Consider the following 26,734-nt stretch of genomic DNA (forward strand, 5'->3'; position numbering starts at 1 on the left):
GTGCTACTTTTCTAAAAACATTTGTCCCCACTTGTGGAGTACAATGAGTCGCTGTGTCTCCACCCCACACACACACACACACACACACACACACACACACACACACACACACACACACACACACACGTTTTCCATCATGGAAACCTCATTCTGTGTTGGCACTCTGAAAGGCTTACTCATCCAAAAGGAGAGCTACATCAGATAAACATGTTTGGACATCCTCTGGTAAAGTCAACCGCAGTGTGTCAGTAGAGAGCGTGTCCTCATCTCCGTCCCTTTACCACTCAAAGCCGTGTTCGGTGTTCAGGGACACATTTTAAACGGCTCTTTACCAGAGTTACTTCACATGAAGAGAGTTCTTGCATTGTTTTACAGCAAACAGTTTATTTCCTTTTAGGAGTGAGAATGGACTTATGGCAACTTGGAACTTTGTCTCCCTCTGCAGTCCATTTTCTGAACTGCAGGAGGCGACACGGCTTAACCCTCGTGTTGTCTTGGGATCAAAATGACCCATCAACACACATACATATACACTCGTACACGGGTCATTTTGACCCCAAGACAACACAAGGGTTAAGACAAACAACACACATTGGATTCAGTATTTTTCACCAGTTTGATTGTAAAAACTTGAATCCCACTTTTCTTTCAAATGAGACGAGTCAATATTGGCATCTTCTTAGCCAGCCATAATGTTTAAAATCTTAAATAAAGATTATAATATGCTGTTAGTTTTCTTTCATGTCAAAAACTTTAAAGTCTACTTGACCATTATGAGTTGGTTTGTACCATGACTTTTTAGATCCGTTTGTTTGTCCAAACCAAACGACTGAGTCTGACTTCACAACAACACACGAGTCACACTAATGTTAATGATATGCCTCGCATGGTCTCGCTGTTAAAAGCTACCGCTTAACAATAACACAACTCAGGCAACCAACAAAGACCACTTTTTGCTCACAGACTTTTAGTCAGACAAACATGAACCCTGAATAGGGATTCTCATTCGTAATAAACACGTAGCAAACAAAAAAAAAAACACACATCACTTAACTAGCAGCAGATCAGCCTTGAAGTTCCCAAAAGAACGAGTCCAAAAAAGAACAAAAGCAATCTTTTTTTCTTTTTTTTGTTTTACAAAAAGACAACTTAAAAACATCTAAGATCCTAAACTGTGTTAGCAGGAGTGCATGGGCCTCTCTGTAAGGCACATGTGTGGTGTATTGCTACAGCATCTACAAGTCTCCACAGCAGGTGCAACAGCAGTTCCTAGTTCACTGCTATACAGGCCGTCGTGTTGTGATGAAGCTATAAAACTGCAGAGTAACAGCAGTGGATTCCTCTCTATGCGTCGGTTTAATGATAACAAAAAAAGATGGAAAAACTCTGCATGTAACCAGCCGATACGTTTGCTCCTGCTTAAACAACCGGGATATGTACAACATCCATCAAATCTATCAAAAATATTAATCTCCTAAAAGTAAAATTTTTAGTGGCAAAAAACCGGCGTCAAGAGGATGATTATGCTCGGCCTTCATCGAAGATGAAACAAGGTAAAAGCTGCAGGCGGGTTTCAACAGGGTTATTTTGTGTGCCATGGCTTTTGGTGCAAAACGCTCGAGAGAAGAAACAAAAAGGCTTCTTGCAATGCACGTTATCACAAGGATGCGAGGGAACGAACGTCTCAAAAGTTCAAGTAGGTCAAGAGAAAAAAAGCAGAAAGCTGAATCCAATCTTCTCCTCAGTTCCCTCCCTCTGGCTCCAGCCGCTGCCCCAGATGCGGAGAGCGTTCCTCTTCGCCTTCAGTCTGGTAGAGCGCGTTGTCCTCCAGGGCTTGGCCGTGGCTCAGGGGCCTGACGGGAAGGGGAGGAGCCTGAAACTGCTGGTAAGCCCCGACTGGCATGTCGTCCGCGTCGGCGTCTCTACAGACCAGCGGCTTCTGGGAGTCGGCGTGTCCCGGGAAGGACTGGTGCGTGTCAAACTCTCCGTAGACTCCCATCTCGGCGCCCTTCCTCAGCAGGTCCGTGTAGACCAGCGTGTCCTCGATGGAGGCGTACACGTGGGACTCGTTGTCCTGCCGTGTTTTTGGGAAGCCGTTGTGTCCCGGCAGGAAGCTGGTGCCGTTTGGGTTGTAGATGGAGACTTGGTGATTCAGCTTCTTCTTCTTCTTCCTGTTGGGCAGAGGAGAGAAGACGATGGAGAGCTTAAGAGTTACTCACGGCATCAAACTTAACCAGTTTAATAAAATAAAAAATGAATGAATGGGGAAATCCAGTGTAGGTTGAGGCAAACATGTAGTTTAACAAAGCACTTTACGATATTTTATAAAATAATAAACTTGCAGAATTATTTCCACAAGCGAGCAATCTGAAAAATGTCTACTTTTAAAAGTATAAATGATCATATTTGAAGAACATGAAGCCGAACCACTCACCTAATGACCACACAGACAGCCACCAGCACGATGACGAAGAGGACCAACAGAGCAGCCACCACACTCAGGATGGTCAGCATATGGTCTGAATGAGAGAAAACAACAGATACAAGCTGTGTCAAAATGTTATATTGTCCATACAATTAGAAAAAAAGCTACTGAATGTTGATTGACCTCTTATGACTCATTAAAAAAAAGGGGCAAAAATGGATTGTATTATTTCTCAGGTCAGAAAACAAGACTAGAGTCCTATGCTAAACATAAAGTACAACTGAGGCCGATGGGAATGTCATTAGTTTTTAGGTATTTGTTCCTAAACCAAAGTATTGGATAAATTGAGTTTTGAGCTACGGGGGACCATCGATATCTGTACCAAATTTATAGTAATTCATCTAATAGTTCAAATATTTCTGTGTGCATCTATGTAGCCACGCTGCTAGCTTGGCTTAAAGTATTCTCAAAATCCAATCACAACTATACGTTAAATACTTGGTGCTGGACAGAAAACCATGTAAAAGACTGAAGTAACGTGATATTAGTTACAGTTATCTCGTGTGCAGAGTCTAGCACTGAAATAAGTCTTATAGATGCCTTTAAAAACACCCATTGTATTTATTTTTATCACAGCTTCCACCCCACCGACGGTCCTCTTACTCTTGCTCTTCTGCAGGGTGACCTTGGTGATGACGCTGAACTCTCCTCTCTCCGTCATGCAGTTGGACATGTTCAGGTAGAAGTTCCCCGACACGGTGAGCTCGCTCTCGGCCTCCTCGTCTTCCCGCCGGCTGTACTCCTCCTCCAGGCGGCCGACCCTCTGCACCTTGATGTTGGTGTGACGGTTGCTGCACTTGGGCTGGCTGAGGTTGGCGAACATCAGGTGGGCGTCCATCTTCGGCGGGACGGAGACGATCCAGGAGACGGTGGAGTAGGGCTTCATTCCTACTGGCCAACCGGGAGTAGCCAGAAGGACGGGAGTGTCTCTCTTTGGAGATACCGTGAAGATGTATCTCTCTGGAAATTATCAGAAAGAAAAGAATATTTAATATCACTAAAAAACATGCATTTATTTAATTTGTTTGACGCCACTCGTTACCGGATATCTCCGCTTTAAAAATGACATCCAGCACGTGCTTGAAAGGCGTCCTTAGCGTTCTCCCCTCCACGCCGGACACGGTGACGGACATGTTGGTGTGGATCTGGACCTTCTGTATGGCTCCCTGAGGGCAGAAGTGTCCGATGGTGGTGCCGTCGTCTTCGGCCACTTTGATGAGGATGCTGTCGTTGCACGGCTGCCCGGGCAGGTCCTGCTTGAGGGGCTCGGAGGGAGAGGTCAGCTCCACCGTGCCGTGCTGGGGAGGACGGAGAGTCCAGGTCACGCTGCTCAGCGGGGCGGGGAGGCAGGGCGGCAGCACGGGCACCAACAGACGGGCCGCCGTCTTCGTGCAGTCTTTGAGTTGACGACACTCTGAAAAAGCATTTTCACACTTATAGTTATAGAAACTGAATCGACACGAATTTATAGCCAATGAAGCAGCCTCATGAGAACTGTTTACACGGAAATATCCGGATTAATAGGGACGACGTTACCGGAAGAGCAATGTTGACGACGAGGAACGGCAACCAACAACTTAAATTAAACCTAAACTACCTGGATACCACTTAAAGTACCGCCCCTTTAACGTCCAATACTAAATAAAATGAGATGATTATGTGTTGATTAAACCGCGCAGACGACTATAGAAAAGTGTCCTATTCTATGAGATTAACTATTTGTTAAGTCAGGGTTCAAAGATCCACTTGGACCACAGTTCCAAACACTTTCTAATAACTAATAAAAATACATGTTTGGGGTAAAACATGATGTTGGAGTCCGTCATGCTCGTTCTCAGGTTGTTAATTTAATAAACAAAGTATGGAGAGTTATAAGAATGATTCCAGGTTTATTTTCCAGGCCTCCGCTCAGATTTACCTATGACTCTCATGGCGGTGATGAGCACGTCTTCAGGAGAGCAGTCCTGGAACGTCAGCTCGCTCGTCGCCGTGATCGTGATCTTCTCCTTCGGCACGGAGTTTATTTTCATCTGGCAGTCAGAGGTCCGCCTCACCCTCTCGATGTGAAGAGACAGGCCCTCCATTTGGCTCATGTCCACTTTACACGACCCTACAGAAATGAAAACACAACGAGACGTTAGCGTTTCTTCTGTTCACCGACTCCCACAAGCACACGCATGCAAATGTGTAGGGACCTGCGTTTCAAATCCCAACCGTGTCAAACAGGAATTTGAATCTCGGCTTGACCCGGAGAGCTGAGCGGGATTCCCCGATCGTTGAAGGAAGTGTGTTGAGTCATGTGCGAGTCAGCGATGAGGAAATCTCAGCGCTCCCCTATCTTATGTCCCGAGGGCTCAGATAAAGGCCATGAGGCCCACTCACCACGTCACACTCTCCTTACTCATCCTCACAGAAACCCCCCCCAAAAAAAGACATCAGGGAAATTTCTATCAAAATCCTGACTGATGAAACTGCACCCGTGTCGTAACATGAATAAGAAAAACAGAAAATAAAGATTAGCTATATTTGATAATTGCTAGCCTGCTGCAACATGTAGAGGAGCCATGAACCTCTAAACTATTTACTCCACAGCTAAACCTGCACCGACACTGAGCCAGTCACCATGTTGCTTCCTATTATACGTATGTAACGTGATGCATTTGCATTCTAAGACTAGCTTTTTTTCCTCTTCATTCTACATCGTAATAAAAATAAATGATTTGACACGAACAAAACAAAACATGTTTGAAGAATCAATTGTAGGCGGTAACTTTAAAAGCAGCAATATTGGATTTATTTGACCACGGGTCAAGAAAGGAAGCCTTGTGGCTAGTATCCATATCCACTGTCTTCTAGCTCACTTTTGGTTTCTACCAACTCCTGAGGCAAATATCTGTCTCTTCATCTGCTAAATGTTCCACTAATATTGATCATAGAAGGTTAAAATATCAGTTGACTAGAAATAACCCATCTCAGTTAGCTTCACAGGCTTCCTTCAAGATCCAGATCACCCACAAAAGACCTTTCAAGGTCACAAGGCCGACCTGCCACTTAATTTGATAAACATTTGAGCGGTATAACGTTACGTTTACAGAGGGCCAAACACATAACCATCTTGGCAGACGTCAAAAGTTAAACATGAAAAGCAAACCTGTTGATCTTGCTCTTGAGGAAAACACCTTGAGGCTGAGCGACAGCCCGGGAGAACCGACACTTCTTCTGTCCATCTCGCAGTTCCTCAGCGTCAGGGAGAATTTCCCCTGGATGTCATTCGGCTGCGGGTCTTTCAGACTCCGCACCATCGCCACTCTACCGGTGCCGTGGTACTCCATCGCGGTATCCTTCTTCTGGCAACGCGGCTGTTCCAGATTCAAGAACTGAACGGCTGTCTTTTGATTTTCCGGGACCTGAAAGTACCACTCCATCACGTCGTCGTCGGGAAAACTGTCCGGGTAGTTTGGAGAGAGCAACGTTGAGGACGAGGACCCGGTCGGTAACGTCAGTGTAATTTTGGCAAGAGCTGTGAAAGGAAAGACACGTACAATGATCAGATAACGTGATGTGTGACACACTGAGGCATTGGGAGACATCGGACACCAACTCACTTTTGATTTCCTCCCCGACAGACACGTCAAACCGGCCATTTAGCAGTTTCTGGCCTGCTGGGACGTCCAGAGAAAAGCTCCCTCGGTTCGGTACCTGAGCGCTCCCGACGGGTCCCGCTCTGCAGTATTTCCCCACGGTCACGTTCCCCGTCGCCTGGAAGGCCTGCAGGGTGTAGCTGTGTCCGTCTGGACATCTCTCAGATGGATGGACCTGCCTCATACCCAACTGGCTGAAATCTATCTTCACCGCTTTGGGCGCAGATGCCTTCAGGTTCCAGGTGAACGTGCGGTTAAAATCCAGCGGAGGAAATGAGTCGGAGGACGCCTGGACGATGTGGCCACTGCACAACTTCGTGGTACACTCTGAGAGGAGATATTAATGAACGATGAATTCTACGACAAACAAATCCAACTGCATTAGTTCTGCGAGATAAAAAACAGAACCATTCAAATAGCACCTTCGCTGCAGGACTATATTTACCTATATTTTGCACAATTTCCATGCTGAACACATCTTGAGGTCGGGAGCACTCGAACTCCACTGAGACAGGAGCGCCGCCTTGTATCACGAGGGACGGACCACATTGTCGTGAGCGTCCGGACCCTGTGCACACTTTGCAACCTTTGACCCCACTACTGATGATGTGGAGGACGGTGCCTCTGTCAGGGGTGACGGTCAGCTTCTGGGCCCCTGAGGGGAGAAAAAAACACAGCGTGTAAAATAGTGATTAAGAGAAAAATGGGAAACGTTTCGTGAGTAACACGCAATCACATGATGAAATCACCCCTTTGTGTCTTGCTAAGTTATTAACAAAGTCACAATGACTAACTGTGCTGAGAGATGAGGCCGGTGGTTCGGCTTCACTCCCTCGATGACTAACCAGGCCTGCACTGAGCAAACAGAGCCATGTTAAAACACACAGCAGCACCCGATTGGCTGCTTATCTCACATATCCTGGTTTACGCTCTGTTATTTCTCTTTCTATATTTATACACGGTTGTCTGAAAACAGGCATAACCCATCATCTGACACATGACACAGAGGATTAGCCTTTTTGATGATGAGACTCCTGTTTAACAAAACAACAGAGACAACAACAATAGTCCACACTGACACAACAGGGCCTTTTCTTTCATTTGGGTCCTCACACTCATCCTGCCTCACAACTTCATTTACCCTGACAGGACTAATCAAAGCAATCATTAAAAGTCATCCAGGTCCCAACAATCCTCCATCAGCCTGCATTAGCAGTAATCAGCACAATATTAACAGCTTAGAAATACTGCTAATATCTGATGAGACCTTCACGTGTCTCCACACAATCAGTAACTTGAGCAATAATCAGTGTTCATATTTAAACAGCAGATCTTTCACCTCATCAGCGTTTGCCTGTCCTGCTGGTTAATAATTAAGAGGTGTAACTTACCTGATACAGTGAAGGCGATGCATGTGAGGAGTAACAGCTGAAGCGGGACTCCTGGTGAGGACATGCTGCCCTCTGACGCTCTTCTATTGGATCCGGAGGGGAAATCTCATCCAGAAATCTGCGCACATTTCACCGCTTCTCGTCCAGAGCTGCGACTTTGATGCGCCACATTTTCCTCTCGTTTACGTGAAGAGCAGCGCAGCTCGCGGTGGATCGACTGCTCCACTTCCTGTATGTGTGAGTGTGTCCGCAGCGCAGGCAGCGTGAAAGCACCAGGTAACGCGAGGGCGTGGCCGCGGCGGCCATTTTGGCAGGTACCGATTGAAACAGAAACTGCCAAAGGTATGGAAGCTCATTTCTGTCAGTAAAATTAAAAACGAGGAGATAAAAAGTCATATTTATGAGATAGAAAGTCGAAATTATGAGATACAAATAAATCAAAAATATGAGATAGTAAGTGTGCATGCGCTGCTTTATTTCCCACCAGATAACAGGAAGTTATCTCATAATTTCGACTTTCTATCTCATAATTATGACTTTTTATCTCATAATTTCCTTTTTTTCTTTTATTGGTGGAAATAGGCATCCACACAATTAGTTATTTGCAATTACAAATACAATGTTAATTTATGAAATAGCCTAAAACAAAGTATATAGGCTACTATTATTCTAATTATACATAATAGCCCAGTACTATATAGCTAGTACCACAGGCTCAACACAAACAAATAGATTCCCAGTATAGAAATATTAAAGAATGTTTTTCTATTGTTGTCCACTTCAAGATTTCTAGGGACACTTCATAAAAAAGTATAATGCAGTCTGATTCGACAGTCCTTCAATGAAGTCTTGACAGTTGTAATGTGAACCTGTTTTAGAGAAATTCTGGAGTATCTGTTGAACTGTATTATACTGAGAGGTTTCTGTTATTTTGTCCACCCCACTTACAACCCCAATGGAAGGAGGATTTATTGAAGGGCTGTTGAATTAGATTGCAGTGGTTAAAACTGAGCGAATTTATCAAACTGACAATTAAGTGTTTTTTTACATAATTAAATGACCAATGGGCTGTATAAAAAGGCTTATTTTTACAGATAAAAATCCACTCTGAATTTGTCATCATCACAAACTGGCTAGTCAGTTCAGCAGGATACAAACAGTATTGTTGTTAGATCAGGCTGATGAAGTCTTCCTGCATGGGCGAGCCACATAACATACACTAAGCAGAGTCACAGTAAAACACATTTACACTGGAAATAAGGGCAGCTACAACATTGAAATGCTGCTAAATATGCAGCAATAATGTAACGCCCTGAAATGTACTTTCACCTTGATATTAAAGTACTGGTAATAATTCTATATATGCAGTTATTACAACGTGTGAACAAAATGTATAATTAAGGTTTCATTCATTTAAATAAATAAATAATCTGTGTCAATTTGTGCAATTTGCACCTCATCCGTGTTAAAACGTAATCATCTTTATGATAATTTTGGAAGCTTGATTGAGGTGCTGTTGATTTGTATTGTGTTACACTGACACGTTTCTTATTTTGTCCATCCAATTTATATCAATGATATAATGCAATGCAGCTCAACAGCACCGCAAACAATACATCCTCCAGAATGAACACACAGTTGATTTAATGTCGCTCTAAAACAGTTTCAGTAAAACTAAACATTATGACCTTCATGAATAGTTTTTATTGCGGGACTGTTGCATTAGATTGTATTGATTTTTAGCTGGGTGTGCCTAATAAACTGGCAACTGAGTATATTTTAGAATTTGACAGTGTTGGCCTTTTAACTTTGGATCACATGTTGTGTTCACTTGAAGTAAATTGATTCAGGCTATAGAGAACAGTTCAGACAGAATCTGAGATATAGCCTATAGTCAATTTTATTTCCATTGAAACCGCTGGAACATGAATACAAATAAGCACGCCTATAGAGCTTGGCATTATAAATCTAACAATATAAGTATTGAAACCCTCTCTATGTCAATCAGAAACAACATCTATTTTTTAGAACGTATTGGGGAAAAAAACTATTACATTTACTTTGAACAAGACTATAGGTTATATATGTGACAGCACACTTTAAAGTTCAGTTTTCAGTGCAAAAAATCCTACACATGGGATAAGGCAAAAACTTTCTAGAAAGATTAAAAACTATACAAACACTGTTTAAAGAGAAAAGTGTGCACAGTTTACACTGACATAATCTATAGGAAGGCCTAGGGTATACAAAACACATTGGTGTTGGTCCCAGTATAGATTACTATTGGCTAGTATAATCCATCATACTTTACCTTGGTTGTCCTAATGATGAGGAGCTCTAATAAGGATTAAAGAGCACCCAAAACCAAAACATTTGGTCAAAGTGTCTCCAAAGCTCCTCAATCATTCATTCAGGTGAACAGTTGAATGGCTACAATTATAGTATAGGCAGCACAGGCTAATTATAACAAAGATGTTTTAAATTATCTAGGTCTCCTCTGCTCCATCCCGTTGGGCAGAAACCCTGCAATGATCGGGACTGGCCATATGAGAGCAGCAACACTCCACACGATGATGACCAAAGTCATGAAACAAGCCACAAGTGTCGACTCGATGGGCTTTCTGTTCAACCTCCAACTTTTGTCCCCCTTCAGCTCGTCGAGGCTGAAATCCACGCAGCAGAAAGCGACCTGATCCCCGGCCTGCTGGCCCCTCGACCTGCCCTGGCCGAACCTCCGGTACCGGGACATCCCGCAGCCCACGCACAGCCGCAGCTCCTGCTGAACCCCGGTGACCCCGAGGTGCTCGATGACGACAGGGGAGATCGCCCGGTTTAAAGACGCGGAGAAAAAAGCCCTCCCGTGGTTGTTGGTGGTGTAGATGAGCACGTCACACTGGAAGCCGAAGCTGCTGTCCCAGCGGGCCACCAGCGAGGTGGGCAGCAGCCTCTGGACGCTCACGTTGCACTGGGACAGGGTCTGCAGGGAGGAGCCGTCGGGTACCGCGGCTTCGCTCTCCTCCACGGACCTTTTGGAGAAGCGCACGTCCAGGAACCCGGTGGAGGAGTTGGTGGGCGGCAGGAGGAGGTCCTCGTCGCTCCAGCCCTGACATCGCTGGAGAAGTCCGGCCACCGCGGTGAGAGCCAGCAGGAGCGTCGGGGAGTCGTTCAGCATGGCACAGGGCGCGTCTCTCCCGCTCGCATGGTGCGGTGACGAGGCGTGACGAGGCGGGCAATATGCTTCAAAACGCCAGTTTTTGTGTTATAATAACGCCACTCCCGATGAAGAGATCCAATTCCCCCGCCCGACGCGACTTGAATGAATGCAAACGTCCACCAAGGCCAGTCACATGCGCGCGTCCTCCCCTACCCGTTGGATGCTCTCCTTCTCACTTGTCCAAATGCGCCCTGCGCTCGCTGTGCAGGAGGAGAGGCAGCAGCAGGCTGGGCAGCACCGGGCGCTCCTGCATCACAGCTCGGAGCTTCTCTGAGCGTCACTCCTCCTCTCTTGTCACTTCAGGTGTGAGCGCGAGGGGAGAGCCTCCAGTGCGCATGCATGCAGGGTCAGACAGAGGTTCAAACACACATCTTCCAATCAGGAGTCCTCACACACACATATGCTCATTGCAACTTTCTCAATGAAATGAACGTGATTTGAAAACAAAGGCCATGTCTCATGTGGTTGTTTTTTTTTTAATCTCCAGGATGAGAAAAGTCTGCAAGTAACAAACATAAGCGAGATGGAAACATTCCCTGCTTATGTTTAATGTAATAATATGTATAATTAATGGAGCTGTTTCTGATTTTCTTTCAATATATTTGATCATTATAAAGGTAGAAATGCTGTTTCAAAACCATCTTACTGCCAAGAATAGAGGTCTGGTGGGACCTTTATCATTTGTCACTCTATTTATTGTGTTAAAATTAGTGAAATGTAAATATGGAGAGACAAAACATATTGAAATAACCCAATTAAAAACCTGTAAAACACCCCTAGGTTATAAAAACTGATCAGCCATAGTTCTGGATATGAGCTATACGGAAATATATTTAAAATATATTCCTTCTGAAAGTAAAGCCTAATACAATTCTAACTTCTCACTAACTTGATTTTAATGCAATAGACGTTAATTCCCTGCCCCCAAAGGGTTAAAGGTCACAATGCGCTTAGAAGCATGATGGGATTTCAAGTGGTCACATCAGTGACTTTCACTGTTGTCATCTGCGCCAGAGATCAGAAGTTAATCTTCATCCCATGCAGGAAAGATTAACAAGCAACCTTTATGTGACCAGAATACAATCGCTGAGCGCAGCGTGAACGGTGGCCACTGATAGCAGCGGGGGCTCAAGGGCCTTGCTCAAGAGCAGCAGCGATGATGAGGTAAAGGCGAGGGCTGCTCTCTCACTTCTCCACCAAGACTGCTCACATGTTCCTGTATGTGTCGACTATAAGAGCTGAATGTATTTCCCTCCCTTTTAGTGATACAACCGCAGTAATTCAAGAAGGCATGGACAGATTTGATGCAAAATTCATCATTTTCATTCAGGCATGAAATCAACTCTCCTCTGTGCTGTTTGTTTGCCGATGCAAACAGACTTTGTACATAAACAAAACAATGATGGTCCAATAAAACTTTTGTTTCGTCTCGCTGGTATGAAAACATCTAAGAGAGGGAAACCCAACCGTCCGCAATCCGCCTGCTTGTTTGTTCATCTGTTCTCTGCTCTGAGAGCTTTCTGTACGTTGGTGTTTGTTTCTCTCCGCCATGTTGTGTACTCAGGGCCCGCCAGATTCATCAATAAACATGTGCCTCCACCGTGCTGCAGCAGCAGCAGGGGTTTAGTACACAGTGTGTATCACCTGGCTGCTGTATCGGATGCTGAAGAGGACACACTCGCCATGCCCTCCCGGCCCTTACCCCTCTTTGCGTTTTGGATCCAGCACTTTATCACAAACAGCAAGTCTGATTACATTAACAGCTGGGGACACAGCTGCAGTCCATCTCAGTTTCATGTGGGTTGTAATACACGTTTATATATCAGGACTAGTGGTTGAACACCTGGTCCATTTTGGCGAGGAGGGTTTCAAGCTGCGGCCACCGTGTGAGCCAGCGTGGGCCTTAACTCAACCTCGGCTCCTAAAACATCACGCAGGGCTCTCAAGTTTTTAAGACAGGTAAGAGTGACATATCCCCATTGCTTTATTTTCATTGGTTGCTGGATTACATTTCACCCAGATACAACAGATACGTTTTTCTGATTGGCTATTCGTGTAGCCCATTTCTTTTTTTGATTGGCTGATGAGTGGCACCTCACGGCAGAACACCAGGGGATTCGGGGGAGACGTGCTTGATTCCTCCATGGCGAGGGCAGCGCAACCAGGTCATGTTTGTGCGCTGCGGCACATTAAATAGCCTAGAGTTTTTTTTCAGCGTGAGAAATACGATCTGTGGCGGGAGGGTGTGACTTAAGACCGAAATGCGTGACAGTCACGCTCAATGCGTGACACTTGAGAGCCCTGCATCACGGTTATGCAACTCAGAGCTGAAGTGGACGGATGATAGAACTGTGACCAAGGCCATCAAAAAGTGTCCGTTTTGTAAGCTCTTTGAATAAATGCAGGAGTGTGAGATCGTATGTGCCTTGTGACATATCAATCAAACAGGTCAAACTAGACAATTACAATTAAAATCAACAGTTCTGTTAATTAAAACAATTGCATTACCGTAAAAATCGTGTTACAAGCCGCTACTACGTTCGGTGGGTGTCCACCGCTAGTTCCCCGCTGAAGCCAGCTAGCGCTGCTGCTAGTTCCCCGCTGTTGCCAGCTAGCGCTGCTGCTAGTTCCCCCCTAACTTCCACCAGCCCCGCTCGACGCCCGACTCGGGCAGAGGGGACACGGGCAGTAGCAGCAGCTGCGGGGAGCTAGCAGCAGCAGCGGGGAGCTAGCAGCAACGCTAGCTTGCTGCAGCTGGGACAACCATCGAAGGTAGTAGCGGCTTGTAACCCGGCTTTTACGGTAATTGGAAGTTCATTACATTGCTTTTATATTTTATTAGTGTTGTCTCAGCAACACTATTCCCGCCTCCTATAAGATGTCAATCACTTAACTGTCGATGCATCTTGCTTCCACGCTGTGAGTATGGCTTCTAATGAGGAAACAGCCATGCCTTTTACCAGAATACTCTTCCTAACAATGTATACATAATGCATCAGGAAAGATAATAAGCTATTAACAGAATCAGGTCATTGACTGGCGGCAGAATTGTGATGAATTATTCTCTTTCATCTTTGCAGGCTGGGAAATATGAACGTCACTTGTATGAATGGTTTTCTTCTGTGATGTCTAAATGGTGTAATTTGCTCCAGAGGCCCGCCTCCGTGTGTTTGACGTGAGGACCATCATCCGTGAAAGACGCTTTGGCGTCAATTTGTCTCCGTTTGATGACAAACAATTCTATACTTCATATTTTTTCGCTTTATAACAATCCTGTAATTGTTTGTTTCTCTTTCTGCACATTCAGACTTCTCTCTGCTGCTCACCAACACTCCCACACGCTTCCCAACGCTGGCCCCTCCGCCTCAGACATGCTCAAGTCTAGACAACGTGGTGAACAGAGCAAGAAAATGTAAATGACTTTCATGTTCATTACTTATGCTATAAAAATGTAAATTGCTTTGGTGACAAAAATGCAAATGGGACTAAGATGAAAGTCTCTTGTGCCGAAGGAGAATTTATGAAAGATTCATTCTCTTAAAATGTGGCTCTTGATTCAGGAAACCAAAATGAGGACCTGTTAGCGGCTCCTGGCTGACGGAGCTGGATCAGACACCATTAGTCCGACTCCCCGGCTCACGCAGACAACGGACTTCATTAGAAGTTGAGGATCGGAGAACCTGCATCCTCATAGACGCAACGTTCCAGCTCCTCTTTCTTTGTCTGAGCCAGATGAATCCCCAAAGTCTCCGGCAGGCCTGTCACAGCACCAATCACTGCCAGGACCCATCACCACGGCAACAGTAGGGGTGTCGAGGACATATTCTGTTTCGTCGATGACAATCATAAAAATAATTGTTATTGTCATGTTTGGTGTCGGTGTCGATAATACAGCAGGCACACACATCAGCGATGTGTTAATATCCGTCAGCGAGTTTCTCTCACACAGCTGCGCAGCCGAGAGGCTCCGGCTCTCGTTTCTCCTCTGAAAGAAACGACACAAGTCGGAGGACGACCCGCTCGGCTGGCGAAGAAGAGATGGAGACAAACTGCAAAGTCTGGACAGCGCTGAAGCACAGAGCGTTCTGCAGAGGATATTACATTCAGGCCTTGATGCCAAACATTTTCAAAGAGACCTCATCAACACTTGCAAATCAAATCCTGCTTACATACCGTGTAGTGGAGGAAGCATTCATCCTTTATTTCACCTCTTTCACATGAAGTTCAGTTTGCTCATCAGGAGGAGAACTACTCCTCTGAAAGGACGTTTCTGCTCTCCTGAAGGTTTCTTCCTTTTTTCCCCATGAAAGGTTTTTTTCTTCTGTTTTTTTAGGGAGGGGAGTTGTTCCTGATCCGATGTGAGGTCCCGGGACAGGGATGTCGTACGTGTACAGATTGTATAGCCCTCCGAGGCAAATTTGTAATTTGTGATTTTGGGCTATACAAAATAAACTGAATTGAATGGAATATCTGATTATCATTTTTAAGAAAACGCCTGTGTGTTAGTGAGCTTGACCCATACTGGAGAGAAAAAGTCACGGTTGGCCTCAGCTGCTCCAACGCTTTTAAATCGGTCTCTTGTGAGTCCCAGCGTTATGCAAGTGCAATGCTAATTTGTTGTGGCACTCTTTTAAGTAAAAATAACCAATATACCAATGTAAATACTTAATTTAAACCCTGAAATAAAAATAGTATTATCCGCAGTTCCTTAGCATTAAAAAGTGTGTTTTTTTCCTGTGTGGTTTATTCTTGTGAACTAAAGTAAATTGTATGAAATTAAGCAAGCTGTTAAATAAATGTTGTGGATTAAAAAAGTGCAGTGTTGACTGTCTTAAATGTAGTGTATAGCACAAACTGGAAACGATCAAATGGTCATTTTCCAGCTGCTTAGAGTTGAATTGCATATTGTTTGGTCTTCATCTAATCTGAATATATCCAAATTACTGATATACTATAAAGTTTGCCTCTCGCTGTTAACCTTTACGTGGGAGCAATTAAAATGCTCAAGACTCCGTACGGAAATTCATTTAGAACTCAGTGTATTCGTATGTTAATAAGATTGTCACCCGAGCCTCAATTACAGCCGGTTTGAGTGCATCTCAGAGAGTGGGGAGGGATCTGAGGAGTTGTACACTAATTAGTTCCATTAATTGCCAAGGAGCTGCTCTGAAATCAGGCAGATTGGATGGGGAGTCAGAGGGGAAGACGTAACAAATGTTTTTCAGCTCGTCTGTTGCAGAATCTGCATTTTTCATCTTCGGTGAGGGAAAGCTGTGCAGCAGAGCAAGAGAATTAGAGCGAGAAAGACGGATAGAGAGTGATGCTGCCTGCCAGAGACACTTCTGAACAGATTATTTGAGATCTCGTTCCAGATCCAAACCTCCTCATTTCCTCTGTTCTTGCATGTCTCTCTCTCGGGCCGTTGTCCTCCGTGAGAACAGATAAGAGGAGGACACAAGGGGCCGTCAACGTGATACCGGTCCTGGAAATAACATCACACTTATCAGGCTCCCAGAACCGCAGTCAGAGGCCCCATCAGCCTGCTGCTCGCCGCTCTCCGGGAGCTGAGATGGTGTGAGATTACTTCTCTGTGGCACCGGCGGCCTACTATTCATTGGAGCGGATGGGGGATTGTGAATCACACACCCGTCCATGAAAGGTCATCGTGGACAGGTGAAGACAAGTTAGCACCCACCTCCACCTCCCTTCATCTGCTTTCAACCTAACGCATTGCTGCTCCGGCCGCTCTCCGTGGTCGTTTGTCATCCGGTTCTCTGCTGGTGAAATGCAATCTTCCTTCAAAGCAGGGAGAGAAGCGGTGATTACCATGAGCTGTTTGTCGTGGTGGGAACGGGGCGGTGGATGTGGGCGGAGAAGGAGGATGATTGGTTGCTTTCAAAAGTGATTTGTTTGAATAACAACAGAGGTGGCTTGTACCTGAGATGCAATACCGGGTCCAAAAATGCACAACTTTAATGGTGTACCAAAAATAAATGATTAAAATACTTTGCCTTTAAACTGAGGCATGATGGCGTGCATTTTTTATTTTTTTTGTCTTAATTTTCGTGAAATAAAAAGAAGCAGAACACTGAGACAAAGCTGGCAACTAGAAAGAGGAGGAGACTTTCACAGAAGTGATTCCACGTTTTATTTCAGTGCTTTTTTTCTCCACAAATCTCCGGCAATAAATTGGCTTTGCTCACTCAGACGCTCCCCGAGGACATCCTGCTTCCATCTGCTGCGGTTATATCATTTTCCCTTATACGTCGAGTTCAAGAGGACCATTATTTTGAAAACAATATTGACCTGGAGGAGACACATTTCACTGAGTGCAGACCTATCTGATAACGAGATTACTTTTGTGGTAATTTATGTTTATGTTAACCTGATTACCATTTTGTGTTCAATCAGCATCTGATGTTTTCTCAATGTGGACACTAAATCATTGTATATAACAAAAAAAATGTTTTAAATCTTCTGACTTTTTATATGGAAACCGATGATATGCGCACTTCTGTGCAACGATAAGGATTTTTGTTTTATTTCTTGTTTTTTTTGCATGTGTCATTTGGCGCCTGCAAAATGAAACTATCAAACAAACAAAAAATTGTGTCAGTAAAGATACAGCAGAGAGAGAGATGCAACAATGTTCCCTGGAATCAAACTAGTAATGGTTATGAATAGAAATGGTCTTTTTTACTCGGCTATTGATCATCCATCCAATCAGGATTTGGCAACAATCAAATCGGAGGACAGTTGCAGTTGTGTTTGTTGATGTTGCCAAGCTACTGTCGATCACATCTGTTCAACTATTACTTGAATGTTAAACAGTTCCCTTAAAAAATGATTAGTCCCACCCCCCAAACTCTAGCTTTGATTGTTCCCTAATACTAATGTCACAAATATTCACTCCCAAGATGTTTTTCTGTTTAAGTTAACTCTTCTTTGTGTTTTTTATGTCGTCCTTTGTCCATGAAATGACACATTAACAAAGAGACTGGATGTATGTTGTACTTGGTCATCCGAATACATGCTATACTTCACATCTGTGAGCTTGGACATGTGTCTGTGTTTAAAACACGTAATGGTGTAACATCTGTAAAGATATAACATTCACAGTGTCTTTCACTGCTTCAGATCCGGTTCAAACTGTTTTATTGATTCTACACATGAAAGCGCTTCACTGAAGGCTGACTCAAAAAGGTGACTTTCAAGCTAACCTTCTTTTACCCTCAGTGCACATATCATCCCCTACGTGGCCACACTTCTGTTTCAGTCCTCGGTGAAATACTGTAACGACGAGGAAGTGAGTGTAGGACTCATTCATCAGGGAGCCTCCCTCTGCATCTGCAGGCAGGTCTTTGGGTGTATGGAGAGAGTTAGTGTCTCAACTGTGTCAAAAACTCATTTCCATCTCTCATTCCTCCTCTTCAGCCACATCCTGTTGTGCCCTGAGCAGAGGCGTCCACTTAACTCTGATATACGACGGCAGGCCGGAGCAGTGCCCCGGGTTTATCTCTCTGAGGCTCTCTATCAGAGGTGAGAGCTCGTAGAAAGGAGGCTCTGAGGAGACACTGCTTCCTCCTCCTCCTCCTCCTCCTCCTCCTCCTCCTCCTCCTCCTCTTCTTCTTCTTCCTCAGAGGTGTGATGAAGATGAGAGTGAATGGAGGTGTTCGCTCAGTCAACAATCACTTTACGCTGGAAGTTGATCAAATAAGTAGTTCTCCAGTCAGAAGCCCTTTACCTTTGTAATGCTGCTGGCAGTACATTTGTGAATTATTTCAGTTATTTTTGATTTACTTTGGTAGATGCAAAATAAATGATGCATGTTTGACCCTACATGATAAAAATAGAATTTAAAACAACAAATCAGGTGTTTAAACAATGAAGTTTTGCTTAAATATAATTTAAAATCTATTTCACTGTGATCCTTGATGAAATATATGATAAGAGTTTGAGGCAAAACCAGAAAATGGCAGCGTGACACTGTGTGGTTGCATTTTGAATAATGTTTCTCATAAGACAAGCGGTGTTAAACTAAACCAATTGCTTTATATGTCTTTTACTACTGCTCTATACTATCAACCTTTTTGGCTCTCCAGTTGAGAAAAATCTCTCCTCCACTACAGTCCTTATAGTTATATCAGGAAAACCCTTCAAAAGAGCTGCCAAGCATTTGGACCAAAATCCTTATACAACTTATTACATTTATAATTGCATTGACGGCTTATTGGAGCGTTAATGACCCACAAGTGCATTACAAACATGTATAAGCATTGTTTAGGAAAGATACGGCCAATAGAGATTATTCACAACCTGATAACAGACGTTGTTCTTATTAATAAATAAAGATCTTTAGGTCATCAGTGAATAATTCATTTAGTTTTAATAAAGGCAATAAAACCTTTTAACGTTTTTATAAATTCATCTTTGGAGTGGTGTTGAATGGAATAACATATGCAAATGAGACTCTTGACAATTCATGTAATTTGTTCTGTCAAATTTGCATATGCTGGTTATTTCAGCTGAGGAAAAATAAATTCTGTATGGCAGTGATTTTACTGGAATAAAAATGTAATTGGAGTTTTTAATGAAACATGTAAAACATACTAGCAGTAGGAGAAGAATAAAGGATGATGAGGTAACAAGCAGAGCATCACTGAAAGCAACAGGGAAGCTCATAGGTGCACACACACACACACACACACACACACACACACACACACACACACACACACACACACACACACACACACACACACGCGTTGCTTACATATTATGCAAGATCAAGAAGTTGAAAATGTCAACGTGTAGAGGTAAAGTAGATAGAAAGGTGGTATTGGTTTTTTTTAATGAAAAGTCTCTGATAACATAAATGTATGCGCAAAAGGACATGGTTTGTCCTTGTCGACGTGCGCCGTGTTGATAAAGTTAATTTAAATCCAAGATGGCGACGCCTATGCCGAAGTCGTGAGCCAGGGAAACAGGTCATTTACAGCGTATTTAAAAGCCGGGTATGACATTCATGTGATGGACTATTGGATTTATGTCATTACGACCATAACACCGAAATAAAGGAGCAGGAAATCAAACGGTAAGCACCTTCCGAGCGGTGTTTGTCTTCAATGTGACGCTGTTTGAACTTCCACTTCCATCTGTCAACCTGGAAACAAGACCGTAAACACCTTAAACACAAGCTACGAAGATATACATCTTTATAATGTAACATAATGCCATGCTAGCATATTGATATGTCGCCTAAATATGGTTCCTCTGTATGCTGAGGCCCCTCTGCAGCGTCACGCGCTCCAATGTTGACAAGTTGCGTTAGCGTTGCACCATTTGACCTTAATCACGTGTGTTTGTCTACATGTGTGTTTGATAATATGTGAAACATGACTAAAATACTTGGCACCTCATTTGATACATAGCTGACCGGTCAGCAGTCTTTATTATCGTGATTAATTCTTAATTGTAGGCTGTGGTAGAGGAGCATTGCTATTTCAATATTGATATTGTAGTGATGCCCATTGGTGCTTTCAGGTGTTATTTATTATAGGGCTGCAACTATTCCTTATTTTAAATATCCGTTAATCTGTCGATTCTCATTTGATCTTTCAAATGTCAGAAAATAGTTGAAAGTGTCTATATGATATACATGTATGTGAATCTAGTGAATTACAGTTCTTTAAAACTGCTGTCATTTATTCAAAGTACTTTTTTGACACAGGATTATTTGTAGTGTCGTTCATAGTTCATAGTTTCACTGTCACTTAACAACAACGTAAAAACACAACTAATTTAGCCTTAAGACCACAAAGTGTTACTTTTAAGATCTTTCATGATTGTATAATGACCAAAAATCCCAGACAATATCTAATATCAAGATGGTGACACAAAAATACATCGCTGTAATATCACTATGTGCTGCAGGCACACATAATACCTGAGTTTTTGTACTGATATCAAAACCATACTTTCTTCTCTGAATCCCATCAGTGGTTTAATTTAATTAAGAGTCTGGCCGCAAAGCAGTTATACACACTTTTTGTATGAACGTAGTACAGTCCAAGATGAGCAAAATGATGATTTAAATCTGAAGAGTGGTTTGACCGAGTATCGATTCCAGCGATTTAACCACGCGGCACATTTTCATTGGTACCTAAAAAGTACTGAAGAACTGTACTACCCCAGAATCTGAATAAGACGATGCAGATGTTCAGAGAAAGACTTCTTCTGTTGCAGTGAACCAACTTGTTGTTGGCGGTTTACAGTCACTCCTCACAGGAGACACCCGAATGGATGAGCCGAGTCACCATAGAAACATTTTCTCCGTCTCTCGCCTCAGCCCACTCACTTGCACCTTCAGAGATGCACACAACCTTGAGTGCTCAGCTCTCCCAGCCTCAGCCTGAGGGAGGAGCGTTGGTTGGCTGCTGCGATGCTCTGGTTATCCTCCAGAGAATTTAGTGAAAAAACACATTCCCACAAGCAGGTGGGTGGCGGAGAGGAGCGAGCACTTTCCACTGGCTTTCCACTCATGTGGTCGAGGAAAAATGTGGTCGAGTCCATTGTCCATAAATATCTGTCCATTGTGGTCAGATTCCTACTACATGATGTGGACAGTGGCACTTGCTGTTTTTCTTGCATTCAACACTCTTTTTATTCCAGCTGAGTCGATTAAAATGAGTAGATGAACAATCCTCCTTTTTATTTACCTCCTTTCCTTCCTTATCTCTTGTATCAGGGCGTACAGATTATCACTTCTTCCACACAGCAGCTCTAAAGGTCTCGCTGTCTGAGATCCAGATGCGTCACTGCTGTGAACATATTCTCATGACAGGTCAGGTAAGCAGCAGTTGACTGTGCGAATAGCTCATGTTGCCTTGGAAACTGTCTGTGTGGGTGTGTTGCGTTGCATAAAAGACAAATTTAGGTCAAATTGTTTTATTCTTACATGCAGTTGACTGTCTGACCTACATAAAGCCAAAGGGAAGTCTAGCCTCACTGCTGTGCTCCATCTTTTTTGAACTGGCCCACAATAAATGAGTTGGTTGTTAATTGCGGCTGGTGATGTGCTGATTTCGACATCCCTGTCTCTATACAAGTGAACACACACATATATTCTAGAAGCAGGAACTTCCATGCAGGTGATGTCCTGAGGCTGTCAGAGCATTTCATATCCTGTAATGGACAGATAAGTGTATAAAACCACAGGGCAGATTTGAAGCAGAGAAATCTGTGAATAATCAGTTGATTGAAAATGTCATCCTCACATCTGAGCAGGCAGGCAGTTTACTAGGAGCAGCCTGAGCCGAGCGTAATCGCATCATGGTGAACAAACCTCTTACTTTCCAAAGTCATGCTGTTTTGTGAGTGACGTGGTGCAAAGAACACAGACTGTGAGAGAAAGTCACGCGGCGAGCTGCTGCAGAGCTTTCAGTCACTCGGCTCTCAACAAGGGGATTCATGTGTGCTGAACCCTGCTCACTGCTGTTTAGGACATGATTAGGGTGATAATGGTGACTCCCAGTGGTCCACATGTTTGAGACAAACAAACTTAGAAATACAGTAACTTAGTTGTGGATGATGATGATTGTTCAGTATTTTGGAGTTGTATCGCGGTGATATGTGTAAAATGTACAACATCGAAATTAAAACATTGAAATGAATGTTTCCCAAAATCAAATGCTAGCGAATTGTTCAAGTTTCTGTATGACAAATGTGAAAAGATAATATCATGTATTTAACTGCAATGATTAATCGCTAAGTTAACGCCTATTTAATTCATCGCCAATTGTTTTAATGATCGATTAATGGGGTTGAGTAATCATTTTAGAAAAAAAGTCAGAAAGCAGCAGTGTGTAGGATCGTGTCCATCTCAACAACCCTCCCTCTAGAGCAGTGTTTGGTTTGTCCCTTCTGGGCTACGGTAGAAACATGGCGGTCCAACAAGACGGACTTATATTCCATTTCTGCCAATAAATCCCCTTAAATAATATGCTATTTGTTTTAGCAGTACAGCTGTTAGATCATTTCACATGCAATCTTACCTGAATCATTTTTGTTTTATCCTGTCTATGTTATAGGTGGCAAAGCCATGCAGGTGTCAGTGAGACGGCTGGCTCTGTATCCGCTGGGTGTTTCCCGGTCCGGCCAAGTCGCTGGTGCTCTCCTGAGCCCAGCAGCCCGCCTCCGGTGCCCCAGAACCCGCTCCCTGTTCAGTGAGACGGGAGTGTGGGAGAAGGACTATAAAACAGAGACCCGACGCAGAGTGGAAGCATGGTGGCACCCGCGAATTATGGCCCAGTGGCGGAAGGATGCGCTGGAGGAGGTGAGGAGGCCTTTTCTTTTCATGCAGTTTAGTCTTTAGCCTGGTGACACCATGACAAGCCCAATACATCCCAGTCATGATCTGGTTGGTATACTCTGTGTGTGTGTGTGTGTAATCATTATATATATATATATATATATATATATATATATATATATATATATATATATATATATATATATATATATATATATATATATATATATTCAAAGACCTGAGTACATCCTAATCCTTTAACTGAAGTACTACTGCCATTTCATACCAACTTATCAAGAACTCCCAGTTCATTACATGGATTTTATTGAGAAAAAAAATCATGTGAAATCTTTAGTAACATTTTTGACACTTTGCAAAGTCCCGTAGATTTTTTTTTGTTTTGTTTGTTCTGAATTATTTAAAGTTTTGGAGGTCTGTGTTTTCAAAGCCTCATCAATTGTTGTCTTTCACTAGATTGGATTTATTTGATCTTTGGACCTCAATTATTTAATTTTTCATGCAGGACCAAATAACTTCAAGGTGTGACTAAACTGAATTAACATGACAGACTTATCTGGAAACACTTACTTGCAAGAAATTGAAAACTAGTGGAGATATTAATTTTCCGATTCTTCGTTCGGGTAAAACATTTTTTTTTTTTTTTTTTTTTTACTGTAAAACATTTATTAATGTTGAAAATTATCCTTTGGGTTGAATTATTAAATACAATCAATATAGTGAAAAACAGATTGTTGAATCTTAGAATACACCAATCCCCCCAGACGCTAAAAAAATATGAATTAAAGATTTAGTTTTAGTTTAATAGATGTTGGAAGAAAAGAAGAACATCCATGAAAAGAACTGGGATGCTTTGGTGAACTGCATGGAATGACCCACATGTTAACATCTTATCCAGGTTCATGATCATTCTGTGGACAAATCCACTAATCGCATTGGTCTATAAAATGAACAAAAGGTTTTCATTTTACATTTTCGAAACCAGAGAAAAACTGAAAATTCACCAAAAATATTGAGCATTTCTACCAAAGGAATAACTTGAGCGATTATGAGATGATTACAATAATTGCAGATTCATTTTCTGCCCATCTACTGAACATGCAGCCAGGAAGCAAAACATGTCTTATGATTGTGTGCAGAGCCGGGATACGAAGAACCAGGTTTCTGGTGCTCACATCATATGATGAAAACCAGGACCAGGTCTGATCTTCCCGGTTTCAACATCACTCGTTCTGTACCAACAGCTGTCAACACTGTTGAATGAGTGAAATAAATCTGGATTATCCATATATGTAGACATTGGAAACACCTCCAGCCTTTTCTTTTAAGAGGAATGAATGAAGCGTTCCCGGCTGTTACTAGTAGCTCGCCTCAGTCCCGGAGCTCTGGCTGATTATATATCCTAATGGTCCGATCGTGCGGCTGTCTGGGACAGACCGACATTGATTAAGTGCATTCATGACAGCCTTGGTCCCTAATTAATTTATTGGAAAATTCATGACTCTGGTTTCCTGTAATCATGTATCGCTGGGTGTAACCAGCAATCTCACTGTGTTGCCTTGGTGAAAGTGTTGTGGCTGTAAATCAGTCATAATCAGAGCAGCTCGTACAGGAACACACCAGAAGTCAGTCGGCGCTCTCGCTCTGTAAAGGATGAGCGGTTATTCCTGTCCTGACCTCGTCAGGCTGACGCAATACAAGACTCATTCAAAAGCCCCCTGCACCTTTTTATTGAAGTTCCTCTGGGGTGAAATCAAGGTCTTTCCCACATCTCGTGAGGTTTCTTTACTCACAGCTCTGTGCATTATTTTGTTTCCCCAGAGTTCCAACAGGAAGAAGTTTTATGTCCTCTCCATGTTCCCGTACCCATCAGGCCGACTGCACATGGGACACGTACGAGTCTACACCATTAGTGACACTCTCGGCCACTTCCAGAGGATGAGAGGCCACCAGGTACGTCTGCTCCCAGTGAATGTGTTATTTTCTCCTTTCCTTTACTATCCTCCTTGAAACAAGGTCAGCGCACCCTGCGCTGGCATTAAACATAAAATATAATTTTATTTTTTTGTTAAGTGCTTAGAAATGAAAGTACATGAGTTAGAGGCCGTTTTGATGAAAAACATTTCCTTTCACGGGAGGAAAAGCACAGGTGCAAGTTATAAAATGAATGATGGAAAATGAATGATGGCTGGATTCTGTTGAGCTGCTTCAGTTTCAGGGTCCTGGTCTTGTGCATGCGGCCCAAACTGCCATGACTTCCACTTTAGAGAGCTACCGTGTGAGGACCTTGATCTATATGTTCCATCAGTCTATTTTAAGTTGCTTTCCCGTGTTTAAAAAACCTGCGTACACACATATTTCTGAGGAGAAACTGCTATCGCTGTTCAGTAGTTTGAAAGATTATGGCTCTTTGGAAGATTTGTTCAAGTGGCAGTTTGGTAACCGGCACCTTCTGCCTGAAGGCATCAGCTCAAACTCTGTGAAGGACGTGGTTCAGGTGACAGGTGATGTTTAAGGCCCCGCTTCCTCACCGTCAGGTTTTGGAGTTATGATTTTAGTATAACGGACAGGTTACCAAACAGTGTTGTGATGCCATAAATGGACAAAAGATTCAAAGGCTGCCCTATTGAGCAAAAACATAATGCTTTGATCCTCTCTGTGGACGGAGTCTGTGCAGAACATGAGGACGCCGACTGATTCGTGAACAAACACGCTCCACTTGATAAGCCTATTGTAATTGAGAATGTCAGTGAAATACCAAAGTACGTGTCTGTGGTTACCTGCCCAACTCTCTCCTCGCTGATTAAAACAAGACTGTGGTCGCTGGCTGACCTACGATGGAGGACTATTTCCTTTGTTTAACCTGCACAACTTATACATAACAATGTCTAAATCTTTTAGTATGGCTGTATCATGAGAAAATGTAGCTGTACATGTATTGTATTTGTATATAATGTCAGGGGTCCTATGCAGTATGGAAAAATATTGAAACATATGGAATTTTAATTTGGTAATTTCCTGGTCTGGATAAGTATGGAAAAAAAAAAGCCTTGAGGAGCTCCTGCACTTAAAATCTGTACGTCAGAGAGAGCCGAGGTAACTTTCACCTGCTGTTATCTTCTGTTATGAGAAATGCATCAAATCATCTGCTTATATAGGGCTTCACCTCCACCTGTATGATATTAAATCCATGAACATTAGTCGAGCATAAGCAATAGGATTTACAAGGCGCTTCATAATAAAGTGAGTAGTAGTGCTTAGAGCATCTTTAGTGCCGCTGACTTCATTATGAGCTAATTGGAAGGTAAGAGAGGTTTACAACGCTTCATAGGTTCCCTCCAATAATGTGTTCTTTCCTAAAACTGGAAATAAAATCAAAATGTAGACTGCATGACTATAATGTAATATAGAAAAATCAAGGGCTGTGATAGTGAACGGTTTTCCAGAGGAATCAGATCTTGCATCTTATTTGGGTGTAAGAACTCACAGATGTATTTTAGATCAACACATTCAATATCCCATTAATTTTTTTCTGTTAAGCCAGGGTTTATTTTATAGTTTACTTTCTTCCCCCCCACATAAAGTCCTTTTCTGTGGCTTCATGTCTGTCTTTGTTTAGACATACAGTCTAATGTACTGCGTTTTCTTCCCAAAATCACAATGCATGTGTCATCC

The 26,734-nt window shown here is 43.0% G+C and overlaps 3 protein-coding genes across 3 annotated transcripts in view; 1 reads left to right on the forward strand and 2 right to left on the reverse strand.

The window, feature by feature from the left end:
* Nucleotides 1–1,741: 1,741 nt before the first annotated feature.
* Nucleotides 1,742–7,823, reverse strand: cdcp1a (CUB domain containing protein 1a; the record flags this gene model as incomplete). Its single annotated transcript, XM_079227360.1, has 10 exons — nucleotides 1,742–2,171; nucleotides 2,435–2,519; nucleotides 3,089–3,445; nucleotides 3,528–3,899; nucleotides 4,404–4,595; nucleotides 5,637–6,005; nucleotides 6,091–6,453; nucleotides 6,572–6,781; nucleotides 7,518–7,600; nucleotides 7,651–7,823. 10 exons carry the CDS (start codon nucleotides 7,821–7,823, stop codon nucleotides 1,742–1,744), a joined length of 2,634 nt encoding a protein of 877 aa, XP_079083486.1.
* A 2,176-nt stretch (nucleotides 7,824–9,999) lies between these two features.
* Nucleotides 10,000–10,689, reverse strand: tmem158 (transmembrane protein 158; the record flags this gene model as incomplete). The annotated part of the gene is made up of 1 exon (XM_079227631.1): nucleotides 10,000–10,689. The coding sequence occupies one exon, from the start codon at nucleotides 10,687–10,689 to the stop codon at nucleotides 10,000–10,002; it is 690 nt and encodes a 229-aa protein (XP_079083757.1).
* Nucleotides 10,690–19,703: 9,014 nt separating this feature from the next.
* The window catches only part of lars2 (leucyl-tRNA synthetase 2, mitochondrial), a 29,304-nt gene continuing 22,273 nt past the window's right edge, over nucleotides 19,704–26,734 (forward strand). The window contains exons 1-3 of the mRNA XM_079227659.1: nucleotides 19,704–19,825; nucleotides 22,821–23,065; nucleotides 24,881–25,012. Coding sequence (XP_079083785.1) covers nucleotides 22,832–23,065; nucleotides 24,881–25,012 — 366 coding nt within the window. The 5' untranslated portion in view covers nucleotides 19,704–19,825; nucleotides 22,821–22,831. The remainder of the gene's footprint in view (nucleotides 19,826–22,820; nucleotides 23,066–24,880; nucleotides 25,013–26,734) is intronic.

Source organism: Taurulus bubalis (assembly GCF_910589615.1).
Source record: "Taurulus bubalis genome assembly, chromosome: 12".
NCBI lineage: Eukaryota > Metazoa > Chordata > Actinopteri > Perciformes > Cottidae > Taurulus > Taurulus bubalis.